Source organism: Scyliorhinus torazame, chromosome 8 (genome assembly GCF_047496885.1).
Source record: "Scyliorhinus torazame isolate Kashiwa2021f chromosome 8, sScyTor2.1, whole genome shotgun sequence".
Lineage (NCBI taxonomy): Eukaryota > Metazoa > Chordata > Chondrichthyes > Carcharhiniformes > Scyliorhinidae > Scyliorhinus > Scyliorhinus torazame.
In genome coordinates, this window is record NC_092714.1 from 121,470,741 (window position 1) to 121,492,141 (window position 21,401).

The window sequence follows — 21,401 nt, forward strand, 5'->3', positions numbered from 1 at the left end:
TGAACTCATTCCTGGCACAAAGGAAGATGGTTGATGTGACTGACGGTCAATCACCTCAACGGCAGCATATCACTGCAGGAGTTCCTCAGGGTAGTGTCCTAGCCCCAAGCACCTTCAGCTGCTTCATCAATGACCTGCCTTCCATCATAATGTCAGAAGTTTGATGTTTGCGGATGACTTCACAGTGTTCAGCACCATTTGCGACTCCTCAGATAGTGAAACAGTCCATGACCAAGTGCAACAAGACCTGGACAATACCCAGGCTTGTGCTGACAAGTGGCAAGTTACATCCACGCCACACATGTGCCAGGCAAGGACCAACTCCTACAAGAGAGGACTAACCATCACCCCTTAACATTCAGTGGCTTTGCCATCACTGAATCCCCCACAATCAACATTCCGGGCATTACCATTGATATTAATACTGTGGTTACCAGGGCAGGTCAAAGGCTAGGAATCCTACGGCGAGTAACTCACCTCTTGACCCGCCAAAGCCTGTCCAACATCGACGAGGCACAAGTCAGGAGTGTAATGGAATACTCTCCACTTGCCTGGATGAGTGCAGCTTCAACAACACTCAAGGAGCTCAACACCATCCAGGACAAAGCAGCCCGCTTGATTGCTCCCCCTTCCACAAACATTCAAACTCTCCACCACTGATGAACAGTGGCAGCCGTGTGTACCATCTGCAAGAGGCACTGCAGTAACTCACCAAGGTTCCTTAGACTGCACCTTCCAAACCCATGACTACTACCATCTAGAAGCAGAAGAGCAGCAGATATCTGGGAACCCCACCATCTGGAGGTTCCCCTCCAAGTCACTCACCACCCTGACTTGGAAATATATCACCGTTCCTTCATTGTCACTGGGGCAACATCCTGGAACTCCCTTCCTAACAACACAGTGGATGTACCTCCACCTCAAGGACTGCAGCGGTTAAAGAAGACAACTCACCACCACCTTCTGAAGGGCAATTAGGGATAGGCAATAAATGCTGGACTAACCAGTGATGCCTTAAATTAATTTAAAAGAAATTGGGGGATTGGGTGGAGTAAACACAGAAACTAGGAGCAGGATGAGGCCCTCAAGTCTGCTGCACCATTCAATATGATCATGGATGATCCTCAATCTCAATGCCATATTCCTGCTTTCTCCCCATATCCCTTGATGCCATGAAAATCTAAACATTTATCTATCTCTTTCTTGAACACATCAGTGACTTGGCCTCCGCAGCATTCTGTGGTAAAGAATTCCACAGGTTCGCCACCCCTTGAGTGAAGAAATCTTTCCTCATCTAAGTCTTAAATGATCTATCCAATATCCTGAGACTTGTGACGTATGCTCTACATTCCCCAACCAGGGAAAACATCCTCCCTGCATCTGGTCTATCCAGCCCTGTTAGGATTTTATACATTTCAATCAGGTCACCTCTTATTCTTCTAAACTCTAGTGAATACATGCCCAGTTATACCAATCAATCCTCATAGGACAGTCCTGCCAACCCCAGTATCAGCCTAGTGAACCTCCACTGCACTCCGTCTATGACATGTATAACCTTTCTTTGGTAGGGAGACAGAAACTGCATTCAATATGCCAGATATGATCTCATCAAGGCCCTATATAACTGCAGGGAGACATTCCTACTTTTGAACTCAAATCCTCTTGCAATGAAAGAGAAAATATCACTTGCCTTCCTAATTGCTTGCTGCACCTTCCTCTCCACTTTCATTGACTGGTAGTTGGGTTGGGGGGAAGGTGGGGCTAGTCAAGGGGTTGTTGGGGAGAAAGGGGGTCAGGAGGGGTATGGAGGTGCAGATGGGGGTTTGAGGAGGATAGTCGGAGGATCCAGTGGAGAGGCGGTGGTGGGGAGGGTATGACAGTGGGGTCAGCAGTATAGTTATCCAGGGGATAGAACTGGTTTGAATCCTCCTAATTTTCCTCAGTAACTATTCTGTGAAGTGAGTCGGAACCATCCAAAGTCTCTGAATCTAACTCAGAGTTTGGAGGGTTTCAGCTGCTGGGAATTGCTTATTGGAATTTCAAGCTCCCTGGAAATTCACACATAGTCAGTGCATCGGGACTTTCATGTCATCCCCCTCAGCACATCTTGGGGGATATATCCGAGGTACGATCATCCCAAAATTGGAAGTTCTGGCATGATTCTCAAAAATGAGCTGTTGAAAACCCCTAATATTAATGTGGCAGGAGGTAATCAACTTGGGCCTGTGGCAAATTCTAGATCAGTGTGGTAATTTTGGTGGTCACCCTAGTAAAACAAATATTACCACAATAAAGGATAGATGTTGCAGCCACCAGGATCATTGCAAAACATACATATGAGGGCTCAGTAATCGGATGTGGAATCCTTTTTCCTGGATCCCTCCTTGGTTAATGCAGCCTGCAATCGCAAAACAGACATTTTAAGCCAGTCCAATGTACTCTCACATGAAGGAGCTGATTTTCAATTCAGGCCTCTAACTGGACATTAGTTGGATTGTTGCCTTACTAGCACCTGCAATCTATTAATTTGCTGACCCAACCTGCTTTTGTGGAGTCAGTTTCATTTACTTGACAGAGGCGAGCTGTCAGCCCCATATTGGAACTGGAATTGGGAGCTCTGCGCCATTGTTGGAAAACCAGTGCATTACTGGCCTCAGTTGGCAACCCACAGCTGCAGGCAGGACAGTAGCTCACTTTGTATAGTGATTAGGGCCAAACCTTTGAAGGTGACAGGGATAAGTGGAAAGTTAACAGCGCACCATTGCGGACCAGATAATTGATCCTAGAATGGTAAAGCCTGAAGCCATCTTGTGAGTAAATGGCACTGTTTAAATTTATTTTGACAATTGTTCAATGGTATTCTCTCATTCTCAGAATGCAGGTGTCATAAAGACCAACAATTAATACCCACATGTAGTTGCATAGACTGAGTAGAGAGTGGAATTGGAGTGACTTACAGGTCAGTCTGGATGAAGAGCACAGTGTGGTAATCACCTCTGTTGTATATATTAGGAGATGTGTGGTAAGGCCCTGTACTACAGGTACGGCGGTAGTCCCTGCCTGCTGGCTCCGCCCAGTAGGCAGAGTATAAATATGTGTGCTCTCTATACAGCAGCCATTTCGCCAGCTACTGTAGGAGGCCACACATCTTAGAGTAATAAAGCCTCAGTTGTATTCAACTCTCGTCTCTGTGCAATTGATCGTGCATCAATTTATTACTCTAAGATTTTCAGAAGATGGACCTCCGCATCAAGCCGGATCGCCTGCAGCTGGATCCGCAATCAAGCGACGCCAAAAAGGACTTTCAACACTGGCTAGCTTGTTTCGAAGCTTACATCAGGTCTGCCCAGACCCAATCCCGGAAGCTCAGAAGATCCAGATACTCTACTCGCGGCTGAGCTCCAATGTCTTTCCTCTTATCCAGGATGCGCCAAACTACGACGAAGGCATGGCGGTACTGAAAGAGAATTACGCCCAGCAGACGAGCACTCTCTTCGCCAGACACGTACTCTCTATTCGCAGTCAACTCCCTGGTGAGTTCGTAGAAGATTTCTGGCGTGCTTTAATTCCTCTGGTCAGAAACTGTGACTGTCAGGCTGTCACGGCCACGGAACATTCGAACCTTCTCATGCGGGACGCCTTCGTTATGGGGATAGGGTCAGACCTCATACGCCAGCAACTTTTAGAGGGGGCCACGCTCGAACTCGCAGCAACAAAAAACTGGTGCTATCAATGACGGTCGCCTCGCGCAATATTCAGGACTACACCCCCAGCCGCGCGGCCACCCCTCCTACACATCGTGCACTCCGCAGACGGCTGCCCCACCGGGGCCTCACCCAGTCAATACACTTGTGCCACGCGCCAGCCAGCCAACCCTGGGGGCAACAGAAACACCCCTGCCAACGCTGCCCGGCCCGCACCGCCCTTTGCAAGGCCTGCGGCAAGAAGGGGCACTTCGCTGTGGTGTGCCAGGCCTGCTCAGTCACCGCTATTGTCCCGACCCACCTCGCGTACGGACAATGGGTGCTGCCATCTTCACCTCCCCGGACCACGCGCGGCCAGTGGGCACCGCAATCTTCTCCCCCTCAGATCACGTGCGGCCAGTGGGTGCCGCCATCTTCTCCCCCTCAGACCACGCGCGGACTGTGGGCGTCACCACCTTCCCCTTCTCGGATCACTGCGGCCCATGGGCGCCGCCATCTTTTTCAACCCCCGCCACGTGCAGCCTGTGGGCGCCGCCACATTGTCCACCCCAAGATCATCAGGCGCCGCCATCTTGTCTTTCCCACGGCACATGGGCACCACCATTGTTCCAGGACCCGTGCCCCCCAGGCACCCCATCGTTCGACACCAGCGACGGCCAGCCACGACTTGCCTCGGTCACGATCCACCAGTCTCGCCCGCACAATCTAGCCACCGCCTCGACAAGCGTGAAGATCGATGTGCACGAGACCTCTTGCCTGCTGGACTCCGGGAGCACCGAAAGCTTCATCCATCCAGGTACGGTAAGGTGCTGCTCCCTTGCTGTACACTCCGCCAATCAAAGAATCTCCCTGGCCTCCGGATTCCACTCCGTGACGATCCGGGGGTACTGTATAGTCACACTCACGGTCCAGGGCGTAGAATTCAGCGGCTTCCGCCTCTACATCCTCCCCAACCTCTGCGCTGCCCTGCTACTCGGCCTGGACTGCCAGTGTAACCTCCAGAGCCTAACCTTGAAATTCGGCGGGCCCCTATCACCCCTTACTGTGTGCGGCCTCGCGACCCTAAAGGTCGACCCACCTTCCCTGTTCGCAAATCTAACCCCGGATTGCAAACGGTACAGCACCCAGGACAGGACCTTCATCAGGTCCGAGGTCCAGCGGCTGCTACGGGAAGGCATCGTCGAGGCCAGCAAAAGCCCCTGGAGAGCCCAAGTGGTAGTGATGAAATCTGGGGAGAAACACAGAATGGTCGTGGACTACAGCCAGATCATCAATAGGTACATGCAGCTCGACGCGTACCCCCTTCCATACATATCTGATATGGTCAATCAGATTGCACAGTAGCGGGTCTTCTCAACTATAGACCTCAAATCCGCCAACCACCAGATCCCCATCCATAAGGCGGACCGCCCATATACTGCCTTCAAGGCAGATGGCTGCTTCTACCATTTTCTCAGGGTTCCTTCGGCGTCACCAAACGGGGTCTCGGTCTTCCAAAGGGAGATGGACCGAATGGTCGACCGGTACGGGTAGCGGGCCACCTTCCCGTACCTAGACAATGTCATCTGCGGCCACTCTCGTCTCTGTGCAATTGATCGTGCATCACACAATTTCCTTGCTAAGGCGGATTTATGAACCTATTGAGTTTTTACAACAATTTGACATCTTTCACAGTTACTTTACTGATAACAGCTTTCTAATTCCAGCATTTAAAATCTGATTTCAAATTCTTAAACTGTTGCAGGGGATTTTGAAGATATTTTCAAAGGGCCAAGTGGTTGAGACCAGTGTCTGTTCAAAGTAAATTTGGGTTCCAGGAAGTCATCCCAACGCCTGTGGGACAGATAAAATATTTCAAAGGGCCAATGGAAAGTGTCATGGGAATGTCACTTTAAGAAATGTTTGTCAGCTCAAGTAGCTGCAGTGATGTCAGAGTGTGGGTGGAGCTGAGCTCTGGCTCTGCTTTTTAGTTTCGCTTTGAGTAAAAGCTTGGGTGTGTCTGTGTTTTTAGTTTTGTTTTCGTGTTGGAGGTGCAGCCAGCCAAAGAAGGTGTAATTTTGATCTCTCTGGCATCTAAAGACAATCTTTAGATCATTTGGTGAATTCAGAGTGATAACTGCTCTCAGTAAAGAATTTAAACCTGATGTGCTTCTGTAAAAAGGGTTTTTGTCTTATGGATGTTAAAAGAAAAGTTTAAGGACTACTTAGAGTGTTATATTCTTTGGGGGTTGTATTTGAATTGATGGTTGCTAAAATGTTCACTGTATGTTTTAAAAAGGTTAACTGAGTTCATGGAATAAACATTGTTTTGTTTAAAAAAAATTCTTTTAGATTTCTGCTGCATCACACCTGTATGTGCTCCCCATACCATAATCTAGTAAAAGTCGTGGGTCAGGTGATCTCCATGATATACTTTGGAGTTCTCTAAACCCTGGCCCATAACAAGAGCGAACAGAGAATCAACTGGTTCGCCACCAACTAAAAGCCCCTTCAGCTCTTCAATTAACTTTTGAAGGGGCCTTTATTTCATAGTTGCAATTTTGAATTTTAATTTGATGAACCTGAATAGTGTGGTACACATTGGTCTCCAGTTTATGTCAGGGACAACCAGCTAACTAATAAGACCATAAGACCATAAGACAGAGGAGCGGAAGTAAGGCCATTCGGCCCATCGAGTCCACGCCACCATTCAATCATGGCTGATTTCAACTCCATTTACCCGCTCTCTATAGCCCTTAATTCCTTGAGAAATCAAGAATTTATCAACTTCTGTCTTAAAGACACTCAATGTCCCGGCCTCCACCGCCCTCTGTGGCAATGAATTCCACAGACCCGCCACTCTCTGGCTGAAGAAATTTCTCCTCATCTCTGTTCTAAAGTGACTCCCTTTTATTCTAAGGCTGTGACCCCGGGTCCTAGTCTCCCCTGGTAATGGAAACAACTTCCCTACGTCCACCCTATCTAAGCCATTCATTATCTTGTAAGTTTCTATTAGATCTCCCCTCAACCTCCTAAACTCCAATGAATATAATCCCAGGATCCTCAGACGTTCATCGTATGTTAGGCCAACCATTCCTGGGATCATCCGTGTGAATCTCCGCTGGACCCGCTCCAGTGCCAGTATGTCCTTCCTGAGGTGTGGGGCCCATAATTGCTCACAGTATTCTAAATGGGGCCTAACTAATGCTTTATAAAGCTTCAGAAGTACATCCCTGCTTTTATATTCCAAGCCTCTTGAGATAAATGACAACATTGCATTTGCTTTCTTAATTACGGACTCAACCTGCAAGTTTACCTTTAGAGAATCCTGGACTAGGACTCCCAAGTCCCTTTGTACTTCAGCATTATGAATTTTGTCACCGTTTAGAAAATAGTCCATGCCTCTATTCTTTTTTCCAAAGTGCAAGACCTCGCACTTGCCCACGTTGAATTTCATCAGCCAATTCTTGGACCACTCTCCTAAACTGTCTAAATCTTTCTGCAGCCTCCCCACCTCCTCCATACTACCTGCCCCTCCACCTATCTTTGTATCATCGGCAAACTTAGCCAGAATGCCCCCAGTCCCGTCATCTAGATCGTTAATATATAAAGAGAACAGCTGTGGCCCCAACACGGAACCCTACGGGACACCACTTGTCACCGGTTGCCATTCCGAAAAAGAACCTTTCATCCCAACTCTCTGCCTTCTGCCTGACAGCCAATCGTCAATCCATGTTAGTACCTTGCCTCGAATACCATCGGCCCTTATTTTACTCAGCAGTCTCCCGTGAGGCACCTTATCAAAGGCCTTTTGGAAGTCAAGATAGATAACATCCATTGGCTCTCCTTGGTCTAACCTATTTGTTAGCTCTTCAAAGAACTCTAACAGGTTTGTCAGACACGACCTCCCCTTACTAAATCCATGCTGACTTGTCCTAATCCGACCCTGCACTTCCAAGAATTTAGAAATCCATCTTTAACAATGGATTCTAGAATCTTGCCAACAACCGAGGTTAGGCTAATTGGCCTATAATTTTCCATCTTTTTCCTTGTTCCCTTCTTGAACAGGGGGGTTACTGAATGGCCTGTCCCCTCGTGGGCTCCATCACAAGCTGTTCCAAAAAGCCCTCCTGTAAACATTCAATGAGTTCCCTTTCCTTGTGTCCACTGGCAGCATTATTTACCCAGTCCACCTGCATATTGAAGTCCCCCATGATCGCTGTGACCTTGCCTTTCTGACATGCACTTTCTATTTCGTAGTGCATTTTGTGCCCCTGGTCCTGACCACTGTTAGGAGGCCTGTACATAACTCCCGTTATGGTTTTTTTGCCTTTGTGGTTCCTCAACTCTACCCACACAGACTCCACGTCATCTGACCCTCTGTCGTTTAGTGCTATTGATTTAATTTCATTCCTAATTAACAAGGCAACCCCGCCCCCTCTGCCCACCTCTCTGTCTTTTCGATAGGTTGTGAATCCCTGGATGTTTAAATGCCAGTCCTGAACCCCCTGCAACCATGTCTCTGTGATGCCTACCACATCATACCTGCCAGTCACAATCTGGGCCACAAGCTCATCTACCTTGTTCCGTACACTGCGCGCATTTAAATATAGCACCTTTAATTCTCTATTGACCGTCCCTTTTTGTTTTCTTAGTGTGGTGGACCTTGGTTTACTGAGCCTTTCCATACACTGTGTCATATTTTGTGGGATGGGGACTATTGTAACCTCTCCTGAGTTCTGTCTTTTCGTGCTTTTTTGTATTCCTAAGCAGCTACGCTTCCCACTGTTTACTTCACCTCTTGGGTCCCTGACTTCCCTTCCCCCCCAATCTCTAGTTTAAAGTCCTATTGACCACCCTATTTACTCTTTTCTAAATCTAGGATTTACCTCAAGCATCAATTGATATTCAGTGATAAGTCATGAGCATTTTGCATTGTAATCTTCCAATAAGTAAGGAATTGGTTGTGATTAACTTACTTAACTTTTTATCCTCACTGTTTCTACCAGCATAAGAATATTTGCCATTTCTTATGTCCATACGTGAATTTGTATTCAGACATAAATTACACTGAGCCAAGTTGAATTTCTTAAATGCCTTTGTAATACAATTATTAGTGGAGCATGACTAAAATGGGATACAGGAGCAGTATAGGATGCTCTCTCAACGTAAGAATTAAGGCAATGTAATGAATCTATTTCACTGATGCCACTTTCTTCTTCAACAGGGAAGTTTACCTGCATTGAAGTGAAGTTCCTTTTGGAAAGGCAGATGGGTTACTATTTAATCCAGATGTACATTCCGAGTCTGCTGATTGTCATTCTGAGCTGGGTGTCATTTTGGATTAACATGGACGCTGCTCCAGCGAGAGTAGCTCTAGGCATCACCACAGTGCTGACCATGACTACACAGAGTTCCGGCTCTCGAGCTTCACTTCCAAAGGTGAGAGGTTTACAGGCAATCATATTCTGCTGAATTCTTTACAACATATGATTAATTTATCCATAAATTTTAGGTATGAATCAAGATTGTCCTGGACGAGGAATTCTGATGTCTACTTATTGCTAACTATTTGCAATATGTTAGCTCGTTGAATGATTCATACAACATCGGAATACAATATGAAATTATCCAGACAAATTGTATTCTTTGCAAATAGCTTTTGGTGCATATGCAATAATCGACAGGGATTCCATTAATGGTTGTGGTGCGGTCTGAAAACCTGATTAACTGTGATCATTTTCTATCAAGATTATCATTAAATATTTATGATTATTGCAACTTCAGAATGTTTCTCTAATGCCAAAGGCAGGTGCATGAATTGGTCCAGGTTATGTTAATTTGGATGTCAGATCACAGGTTGTGATTTGTATCAAATATTCTGTAACTTAAATTTGGTTGTTTGGATTAAGTATATGAGTAATTGATGCTCATTGCTTGGGTCCAATATTTTAATAATTGCTGCTGGTTATTTGGATTCGATATTTTATTAATTGAAAATCGCAGGATGGATAAAATATTGTTAAATTATATTAAGAGGTTTAATTTCAGGAAGGATGATCATCTTGGGTCTTCTGCAAAGTTACTTCTTGTGAATAGCTAGGCACTTCCAGAAACAACGAACTCCCCTCCATAATCGGGAATTTAATGAAATTTTTGCAACAATAGATTGGGCGTTAATCACCTTTAACTTAGTCTATTCATCCATGTTCAGCCATTCCATATTTGCCTCCCTACTGACATCTAAAGAGTGATATTTTTCATGATTTTAAAATTGAGATACCTAAAGCAGGAATCTGAGGCATCATCAAGAGGAGTAGATGTGCTCGGTCAAAGGTTAGTAGCTTAGTGGCACCAAACTTAGGCTTTAAAGGTGTGTAGATTGTTGGAGTAAGGGAGGACTTTGATACAAAAGTAGTTCCAATGCAGGGAATTTTCTGGAAATGTGTTTTCTGGTGATGGAGGTAGTTTGCCATTGGCCACCGACTGGATCTTCCAGTCTTACTGATGTCAATGGCATTTTGCGGGTCTCGTCCGTCCCACTGCAGGGGAACCTGCCATGGGGGTAACCTTCAGCGGGACTGGAAGATCCCGCTGATGGCAAAGGCTGGAAAATCCCACCCATTGTTTTTCAGGTACTGACAAAGAATGCAAGCAATAGATTGTGCAATGAACTTTCAGCTTTTATTTCAGGATGTTTACAAAGAGTTTTCATAATGAAGTGTTCAGGAGCAAAGGAACATAATTCAGATGCGGGTTGATGACATTTGTTTATATTTTGATTCAATAAAAATGTTACATCCAAAATTACATTTTATAACGGTGATCAGTTGCATACGTTAACAGTCATGACCGAGTTAAACAAGGGATTACAGAAGTTACCTTGATCAATTATTCACACCAGATGTAATTAGAACATAAGAACTAGGAGCAGGAGTAGGCCATCTGGCCCCTCGAGCCTGCTCCGCCATTCAATTAGATCATGGCTCATCTTTTGTGGACTCAGCTCCACTTTCCGGCCCGAACACCATAACCCTTAATCCCTTTATTCTTCAAAAAACTATCTATCTTTATCTTAAAAACATTTAATGAAGGAGCCTCTACTGCTTCACTGGGCAAAGAATTCCATAGATTCACAACCCGTTGGGTGAAGAAGTTCCTCCTAAACTCAGTCCTAAATCTACTTCCCCTTATTTTGAGGCTATGCCCCCTAGTTCTGCTTTCACCAGCCAGTGGAAACAACCTGCCCGCATCTATCCTATCTATTCCCTTCATAATCTTATATGTTTCTATAAGATCCCCCCTCATCCTTCTAAATTCCAACGCGTACAGTCCCAGTCTACTCAACCTCTCCTCGTAATCCAACCCCTTCAGCTCTGGGATTAACCTAGTGAATCTCCTCTGCACACCCTCCAGTGCCAGTACGTCCTTTCTCAAGTAAGGAGACCAAAACTGAACACAATACTCCAGGTGTGGCCTCACTAACACCTTATACAATTGCAGCATAACCTCCCTAGTCTTAAACTCCATCCCTCTAGCAATGAAGGACAACATTCCATTTGCCTTCTGAATCACCTGTTGCACCTGTAAACCTGTAAATTGAGCCAAACTGACTGGAGGTCTAATGTTCTTGCTGATTGAGCCAATCTCTATGAGGTTGGGCCTGTTACTGACCTCAGGCTAAGAAGCGAGACTCTATTGAGTGGTCCTTGCAGCAAAGATCGTGAATAAAGACACTGGGAAAGGACAAATTCAATCCTATTTCTGATGCCTTTTGTGATATGTCTGCCAATGCTTACTGTATCAGTGAAGAAAAGACAATTGCATGAATTGTTGAGTGATATTTGAAACCAACCTCCATGTGTCAGTTCCTCCAGGAGAGGAGGCAAGAAACGGAAGGGAAAATGTTTCATGTTATATTCAGATTGATGTACCTATCATAGTCTGGTTTGCCTATAAATTATATAAAGCTATTAAATTGTCCTCCAGATTCGCTTTACATTTCATAAAACCCTACACTTTTCATAAAAACATAACATTAATTTGTTCAGTTACTGATGGAGCGGGAATATATTAGAAGATGAGAATGTAAGAATGAGAAATGGCACTCAGCCTATCCAGGTCATACTGGAAATTGGTTTAACTGGAAATCCACATTTCGTGGTGAATGCCGTTTTTCTTCGAAGTTGTATGATGGTCCTATAATTCACTTGAAAATTGCTCTGTAACCTTTCACATTTAAATTGCCACTCCATTGGAATCAAATGTTTCAACTGAGCCTTAACATTGTTTGTAATGAGTGAGCCCAGTTGGATGCAATGCAATTAATTCCACACCCAAAGGCCATCATTAGTGGATTTAAGCACGGATATGCAATACTGCTCACATTGTGGTTCAGATCTCATGAGCACAATAGTACGACATTCCCGATGCATTTGGGAGCATGGATTTAGAGTACACTGTTTAGAGAGTTGAAGCTTCAGGCCACAAAAAAGCCAAGAACTTGAAGTAATTCAATCCATAAATAGCTTTATCACACATATGAGATATATTGCAGCCAACAGGAGAAATGTAATTTGCAATATTTAATTTTAAAAATAATTATATTCTTACAATTATTTTATTATTCTCTGTGATGCAATGGTGCTCTTCTCCAATGAAAATAATATTCAATAAATATTAAATGCATCAATCAAATATAGCCCAGGAATTTTTCTGAAGTAAAATCAGATCAATGATCTTGAAAAGTTAACATGCTCCAAGAACTCATAGATCCTAGTATCACAGTGAGACGGCAATATTAATGATGCTCTTTCACAGTTTGGTGACAGTATTTTTATTTTATTAATTATGATAAATTGAGTACAGTAAGGTTTGAAACCGTGCTTCAGGCATATGTTTCAATGCCATTGCACTGATAAAGGTCTTGCATCTTGCAGATTACCTACATGAAGATCTGTGGCACACTGTGAAGTGCCAGGATTAATCCACAACAAACGGATTCTAGATAACATTATTATTGGCTGTCTTATGAAACTATTGATTTTTTTGAAATTAACCTCACCACCACAGCATGAATCTTTGTATTTCTCCTTATGAAGAATTTCTGCTCCTGATTTCCTATTAGTTATAGCATGGAAAACAGGTACCATGTGCCCTACACAGATAAAGCAAATGTTACAGAGATACGGCACGGTGGCACAATGGTTACTGCTGCTGCCTCACGGTGGCATAATGGTTAGCCTCACTGCCTCCCAGCGCCAGGGACCCAGGTTCAATTCCAGCCTCAGGTGACTCTCTGTGTGGAGTTTGCATGTTTTCCCCGTATCTGCGTGGGTTTCCTCCGGGTGCTCCGGTTTCCTCCTGCAGTCCAAAGATGTGCCGATTAGGTGGATTGGCCATGCTAAATTGCTCCTTAGTGTCCAAAGGTTGGGTGGGGTTCCTGAGATAGGGTGGGGGAGTGGGCCTAGGTAGGGTGCCCTATCAGAGGATCGGTGCACACTCGATGGGCCAAATGGCCTCCTGCAATGTAGTGATTCTATCGTTCTATTCTACCTTTTTCCTATCCAACCCCTTCCCATCCCACCATCTTTCTGAAGAGGTAGGCAAACAGCTTTCTCTCCAATGATGACACACTTCAGCAAACTGGGACATGTTTTGTGTTTCATTTGGTGATTCTTTGCAGTTTTCCAATAGGCAAAAGTTCACTTTCTGTTTGCTGAACCTGCCTAACTATATAGTTAAATTGGTGTTTGTTTGGGCACTTGTTACGACATATTTGTCCAAACTTTCCATCATGCATTGCATTTACCTCGTAAACAAAATTCCGTATCCACTATGGTTCTACATTTGTGACAAATAACAATAACAATGACTTGCAATTTCCTCGCCCTTCTAACTTTTAGTAAGGCACTGCAGAGCAGTGTAATCAGATGGCAATACCAAGCCAAATTAATACAGGTGACATAAAACTAAGTCAAAGATGTGCTATAAGGAAGAAATTTTAGATAATTATTGACGACAAGATTTTACTTTGCATTCTGAACTGGGTGTGCATTCCTGTTGGTAACACAAATGTGATGCTGCACACAGGAATGGATGCATATTGAACACCAAAAGCCGCATGATATAGATAGAGTTGAGAGATCCAGCAACTGATAGGCCAGGTTAAAGGCTTGCAATTGCATTACATCCAGTTTAGAATGGAGATGGACAGTTAAGCAACTAAGGGAAGGAGGGGCATCCATGAAGATCCCATCCCCAAGAATGGAGAAAGTTAACACGTACCAGATCCAGTCAGAAGTGCTGAACCAATCCTTTTTTACCTTCGCCTCTAACCCCCCCCCCACCCAAAGCCACAGATGGTAGTCTTCAAACAATTCGATTCCCACTTCCTGTGACATCAAGTCCAATTGCACTGGAAATACTGACAGCTGCATGTCTGCCGGCAACCCAGCTGTACTGCCCTCTCATCCTGTTCTCAATCATCATTAAAGTGGTGAATGTTGTCAAACAAGATGCTCACCAATAAACTACTTCCTATTGCTCAGTTTTGGTTGTGCCAGGACTTGTCGACTCCAGACCCCATCACAGCTTTGGTTCAAATATAGACAAAAGTGCTGATTAATAGGTGAAGATGAAGTGACTGCTCTCGACATCAAGATAGCATTTGACATTGGGCGGGATTCTCCGAGCCCCCGCCGGGTCGGAGAATCGCCGGGGGCTGGCGTGAATCCCGCCCCCGCCGGTTGCCGAGTTCTCCGGCACCGGATATTCGGCGGGGGCGGGAATCGCGGCGCACCGGTCGGCGGGCCCCCCCCCCCGCGATTCTCCGGCCCGCGATGGGCCGCAGTCGCGCTGCTAGAATGCCTGTCCTGCCGCCGTGGATTAAACCACCTTTCTTACCGGCGGGACAAGGCAGCAGGAGCGGGCTCCGGAGTCCTGGGGGGGGGGGGGGCGGGGGGAGATCTGGCCCTGGGAGGGGTGCCCCCACGGTGGCATGGCCCGCGATCGGGGCCCACCGATCCGCGGGGGAGGCCTGTGCCGTGGGGGCACTCTTTTCCCTCCGCCTTGGCCACAGTTTTCACTATGGCCGATGCGGAAGGGACACCCCCCTGCGCATGCGCGGGTATAATGTCAGCAGGCGCTGACGCTCCCGTGCATACGCAGACTTCCGCCGGCCGGTGAAGACCTTTCAGCCCCGACTGGCGTGGCGCCAAAGGCCTTTCCCGCCGGCTGGTGGCGCGCCAACCACTCCGGCGCGGGGCTAGCCCCTCAAGGTGAGGGCTTGGCCCCTAAAGGTGCGGATTTCTCCGCACCTTTGGGGCAGGCCGACACTGGAGTGGTTCATGCCAGTCCATCCCACCGGGACCCCTCGCCCCACTGGGTCGGGGTGAATCCCGCCCATTGGGTGGCACCAAGGAGCCGCGGTAAAACTGGATCCAATGGGCGTCAGACAAAAACTCTCCATCTGCCTGGATGAGAGCAGCTGCAACATCATTCAAGGGGTCCAACACCAACAAGTAACTCTCCCACTGAGCTAAGCATCCACCTTCTTAACCATCAATGTACTGTGGCTGCAGTGTGTTCTATCGATAGTAACTTGCCAAGATTTCCTTAACAGCGCCTCTCAAACCCATAACTTCAGGCATTAATTGCTTAGAAATACAATCACCTCTGAGCTCATCTCCAAGTCACACACTTGCTCATATATCACCGCTAAGACAAAATCCTTCAATTTCTTACCGAGCAAGATTGCGGGGGATACCTTCACTAAACAAACAATAGAAGTTGAAGAAGAAGGACCATCACCACCTGCTAGGGGTAACTAAGTATGGGCAATAAATGCCTGCCTTGCCAGTGATGCCTATATTCTGAGAATTAATTTAAAATAAGCACACACATATCTCGAGTGTTTGACTCAATGCCCCAGATTTGACTGTAGGCTGGCATGACAAGCTAGTTTAGCAAAAAAATACATCAAAATTGATGGAAATACATTTGGTTACAATAATTCAACCAAATTGAACTTGACCAGACATTCAGGTGAATTTGCATCTTAAACATATGTCTGTTCTTCTCCATTGCCTCCATGTAATGACTTAATGCAATCTCATTCAGTGAGCTTCCTCTTCCTAACAATGGTGAATGCTTGGTAGGATTTGTGATAACATGCGGCTAAGCATACAAATCTTTTACTTCTCTTTATACACATAATTGGAGCACACACTGTTGCCTCATTACTGAAGTATCATGAGGACTATAATATCCTCAGCACATTCTGATCAACTGAATAGATCATCAATTTGAGGAAAACACTTAATAATTAATACTACTTAAATTTGCAGTAATGAAATGTCTAACAGGTTTTTGAGCATTTAAAACTTTCAGTATAATTGCAGTCGTGAAACTCATACAACCTACCCATCATGCCAGAATTTGCCACTCAAACTAAACCATCTGTTAAAATTTACCAACAGGATAAATCTGACCCTTGTTACTGCAGGTTGTCAGAATTCTTTGTCTGTGATTCTGGCCATTGACCAGTCTCTCATTGCTGGATCTAAATCTTTTGGTATTCCTTGAAGGCAAATGGTCTCCTGTTTCTTCTACCCATCCTATATTTTCTTGACAGATGACCCTTCTTTTATTGCCTTTCCTGTCTTCAGAAATAAAATATTTTTTTTCTGGGTGTTTGATTTTATGAAAATATTAATGTTCAACAAATGTGCTCCCTATCTTGTTTTTGGGTGTAATTTGAACATTTTGTACTAATATTAATCCAAACCCCTTTATTGCTCTTAAAACAGAAATGGAACCCATTCACCTTGACGTGCTTTAAACAAATTGCCCTTCATGACATTGGATGACATTTTATGCCACAAGTCAAAAGCCCTAAGTGTGAAGATGTTATTACTTGTATACCTTGTAACTTCTCTAGCTTATAATAAGGCCTTTGTATCGATCTTATCAGTCCTTTCTTCCTTTACAAAGGTTGGAAGTTATTCATCATTACAATATCTTTTCATTTCAATACGGAATCAGATTTGGATGCCTTTTTCATGTTCAACGATGCAAGGACAGGTATTTGTTCTCTCTCTCTCTCTCTCTCTCTCTGAATTCTTCTTCAGAACTTTCTCCCCCAGCTTCATACTTCATAGAATTTACAGTGCAGAAGGAGGCCATTCAGCCCATCGAGTCTGCACGGGCTCTTGGAAAGAGCACCCTACCCAAGGTCAACGCCTCCACCCTATCCCCACAACCCAGCAACCCCACCCAACACTAAGGGCAATTTTGGACACTAAGGGCAATTTATCACGGCCAATCCACCTAACCTGCACATCTTTGGACTGTGGGAGGAAACCGGAGCACCCGGAGGAAACCCACACACACGGGGAGGACGTGCAGACGCCGCACAGTTTGGAGGATGGCCTGTAGGCCCTGTAGATGCTCCTTACTGTCCCCCTCCCCTCCAAGTGACAACCCCCTAACTATGGCGCTAAGCCCAGTCCTCCCCGTCCCCTTCTCCCCCCCTACCCTGAGCACGGGGGCATCAACTCCATGGGCTGCATGCCGGGGACTGGCTCTATTACTTCCAGGATTTCCTGATATAACTGACAGAACATATCTGCTCATGTAACCAAAGGCACATTCTAATGCTTAGAGGTTGCATAAGTACAGCATCTATCCTATCATTCATCATTTGCATCATGACAACACTGGAGAAGAAATAGCTGTTTATCCCTGGTGTCCTGTGACGAATGGAATAGGGACCCCTCTGAAACTGAATTGACCAAAGGGCTAACATAATTGATGACAAAGTTTAACCAGCTACATAAGTACCTTGACTGCAAGAGCAGGTCAGAGGTTGGGAATTCTATGGTGAGTAACTCCCCTTCTGTCTCCTCAAAGCCTGTCCACCATCTACAAGGCAGAAGTCAGATGTGATGGAACACTCTCCGCTTGTCTGAATGAGTGCTGCTTCAATAACACTCCAGAAGCTTAACATCATCCAGGACAAAGCAGCCTTCTTGATCAGAAACCCATCCACTACTTTCAACATTCACTCCCTCTAACACTAGTGCAGATTGGCAGCAGTGTCTACCATATATATGCAAGATGCACCGCAGCAACAAGGCTCCTTCAGCAGCACCTTTCAAACATGTGTGCTCTACCACCTAGGAGGACAAACTCAACAGATGCACAAGAACTCCGTCACCTGCAAGTTCCCCTCCAAGCCACACACCATCCTGACTTGGAACTATATCACTGTTCCATCACTTTTGTTGGGTCAAAATCCTGGAACTCTCACCCTAACAGCACTGTGGGTGTATTTACACCACTTGGAGTGCAGGGTTCATAAAGTGGCTCACCACCACTTTCTCAAGAGCAATTACACCCTAATCACCCTACACCATAATCAAAGACCCCTCACGGCTTACTCACTCTTCCAACTTCTTCCATCGGGCAGGAGATACAAAAGTCTGAGAACACACACAAACAGACTCAAAACAGCTTCTTCCCCGTTGTTGCCAGACTCCCAAATGACCCTCTTATGGACTGACCTCATTAACACTACACCCTGTATGCTTCATCCGATGCCGGTGTTATGTAGTTACATTGTACATGTTGTGTTGCCCTATTATGTATTTTCTTTTATTTCCTTTTTTTTCATGTACTTAATGGTCTGTTGAGCTGCTTGCAGAAAAATACTTTTCACTGTACCTTGGTACACGTGACAATAAACAAATCCAATCCAATCCAATTCCATGAAAGAATTTAAAAAAAACAATTTCCATCCCTCCCTCCCGCTGCCCCATGCTGGATTTCTCAGGGGAGACTGGAGTCAGTGTGCCAATCATAGAATCATAGAATTTACAGTGCAGAAGGAGGCCATTCGGCCCATCGAGTCTGCACCGGCTCTAATCAATCCTCTAAGTTACGTGCAGTGTCAGTTATCTGAGCTGGTAGCTGTGAGTGTGAAATCACATGATGATGCTATGTCTTCATCATCAGCCTCTCGATGCTGTTCACTGTCTAGCCAAATAGCAATTCTTGGATATCTGAAAGAAGAAATGAATAGGGAGAGGTTTGTGGTGAATGGAGGAGGGTTGGAAGGAGATGGGGCATAGTGATGAATACTTACGTCATCTGCAGCTTATGAATGGGAAGAGATGGTCAGGTGAGAAAGAATTGCATGTGAGAATGAGGGTTAGCTATGAGCGTACCACATCTTCAATGACTTCAGTCCCACTGCCGGGCACGGTTTTAACAATGGCCCTTCCCATTTTGGTGAGTACTATCTTCTCCTGGGGTGGAGGTCAAGGTATGCAGCTGTGCCCAGCCCCAGAGGATTAGATCTAGCTGCATCTGGTTATGCATCAAAATCTCCTGCATGAAAACAGTAAATGTGTCAATGTGTTTGGTGTAATATGTTTGGATGATGTGCCTGAAATAGTTGAATTGCTGGCAATGTATGCAAGCTGGGAGATGTGGGTGTGAAACTTGAAGCTGTGCTAAGCATGCAAGGTTGTGGAGAAGCTATGAATCTTCGATGTGAGTCCCATTTGATCGAGATTATTTGCAGGAAGGTGATCGAGGTTAAGCAGTGGCTTAGGCTAGTGGTGCACTTGGAAGGAAATGGTTTAAAAGATGCACTCACTGACTATTACCATGTGTGGTCATTGAACATGTTGCTGCCCCGCATTCAACATCGTTTGAACATATATCTGGAGGGCTACCTGGCCTCCCAATACAGGAAGTCTCTCTTTCTTTCTACCTTCAAGAACGCCAGTGCAGCATCCAAATGACTTGAGCCTGCCCTCACTATTTCCCAGAGCAGATCACTTGCTGAATAATTACTAGCATCTGCTTCTGACACAATGCATGTCTTCTTTAAGAAATGCAGATTAGGTTTAAGTAGTGCAGGTTAGTAATAATATTGGTCCCACTGCTGCCCTATGCAATCAATGAATAGTGTGGTTAGTGCTGACTGTACAAAGTTAGGGTGATGTTTGCGTTTCAGTCAACAGGGCATGGATTACAATCCTATGCACATTTTTAGAGATGATCCAATTTTTTTAGATATGGCAGCCACAATAACAACAATAGCACTCTTGGGGTGGCACGGTGGCGCACTGGTTAGCACTGCTACCTGTGGCGCCGATGACCCGGGTTCGATCTCGACCCCGGGTTACTGTCTGCGTGGAGTTTGCATATTCTCCCCGTGTCTGCGTGGGTTTCACCCCCACAACCCAAAGATGAGCAGGTTAGGTGGATTGGCCACACTAAATTGCCCTTTAATTGGGGAAAAAAAATAATGGGGCACTCTAAATTTAAAAAAAACACAATAGCACTCTTGCTTTGTACATCAGCACAAAATTTGAGGTTTCCATTCTGGCAATCTGATTATCTACTGCAATGTATCATTTTACTCTACATCTGAACCGGAATTCTCCAGTCATCGAGATTCACTTTTCCCACTGGCAGTGCAATCCCGGTTTCTCGGCGATGTGGGGTGGTTTCAATGGGAAATACCATTGACAAGCGGTGGGAGGATAGAATCCCACCACCAGCGAACGGATTGGCCAAGAAACATGCGGCTGGGGGACCAGAAAATCCTGCCCCATCTGCTGTTCACCACTTTGGTTCTGCCATCTCTTGCAGCTGGATCATTTACCTGACTCAACTTTTTTAAAAAGTGAGCCCATTGTTTTTTAGTTAAATTTATTTCTAATACTAATATATTGCATAATTGCACTTGTTTAAAAAATATATTTTTATCAGAACTTTTCCAATTTTAGCAATTAGACATATAAAACACACAGGGTGGGTTTTTCCGTCCCTCCGCACTAGGTTTCCGGTGCGGCACACCGTCGGGATTCTCCGTTTAGCCGGCTGGTCAATGGGGTTTCTCATTGTGGGGCTGCCCCACGCCGTCAGGAAACCCCCGGACTGCCGGCAAAACGGAGAATCCCGACGGTGGAGAATCCAGCCCAGAATATTTACAGAATGAATCGTTCCTATGTACAATTTACATGTATCCCTTTCATCAGCTTTCCCCCCCCTCCCTTGCTACCCCTTCGCCACTCCCACCCTCTTTCCCCTTCCTCCCCCTATTGTCAGTCGGGCTCCACCTTGGCCCCTTCTTCCACCATGGATGTTGCATTCTTTCTTTCATTTTGTGCTTGTTGCTGTTGCCCCTATGGCTTTGCTGGAGGGGGCTCTCTACCCCGCCTCGCTCTTTTCCAATGTCTCTTTCTGATATTTCATTGTGTGCCTTCCTTGCTGCCCCCCCCCCCCCCTTGTTCCTATCTGTTCTATGAGATCATGTCTGCCCTCATTGGTCCCCTCTGTCGTGTTGGGTGTTCTGCTGCACAAATGATCAAATACGGCTGTAGATGGTCCAACTCTGTTTTATTATCTTAACACCGGTTACAACTAACTGCTGGCTTGGGTACGTGCTTCACCAGCTAACCTGTGGACCCAGCCCTATCACTATCTTAGTGAGGCACTCAGCACATGGACTATGTCTGAGTGGCTCGCTGTGAGCTCTGTGCTCTGAGCTATCTCCTGGTAGAATGAGCAGGAACTGTGGTGTTCCCTGTTTTATAGTGCGTGTGCTCTCGCTGGTGATTGGCTGCGATGTTATGTGTGTGCTAGTTGGTCCAACTGCCTGTCCATCAGTGTGTGTGTGATTGCACCATGATATGCTGATGT

General features: G+C 45.6%; 1 protein-coding gene across 6 annotated transcripts in view; it reads left to right on the forward strand.

Annotated features, from left to right (window-relative positions):
* glra2 (glycine receptor, alpha 2) overlaps positions 1–21,401 on the forward strand; it is a 298,279-nt gene that overhangs the window by 154,551 nt on the left and 122,327 nt on the right. For all 6 annotated transcript variants that reach the window (XM_072514116.1, XM_072514117.1, XM_072514121.1 and 3 more), the window contains one exon: positions 8,911–9,125. In XM_072514116.1, coding sequence (XP_072370217.1) covers positions 8,911–9,125 — 215 coding nt within the window. The remainder of the gene's footprint in view (positions 1–8,910; positions 9,126–21,401) is intronic.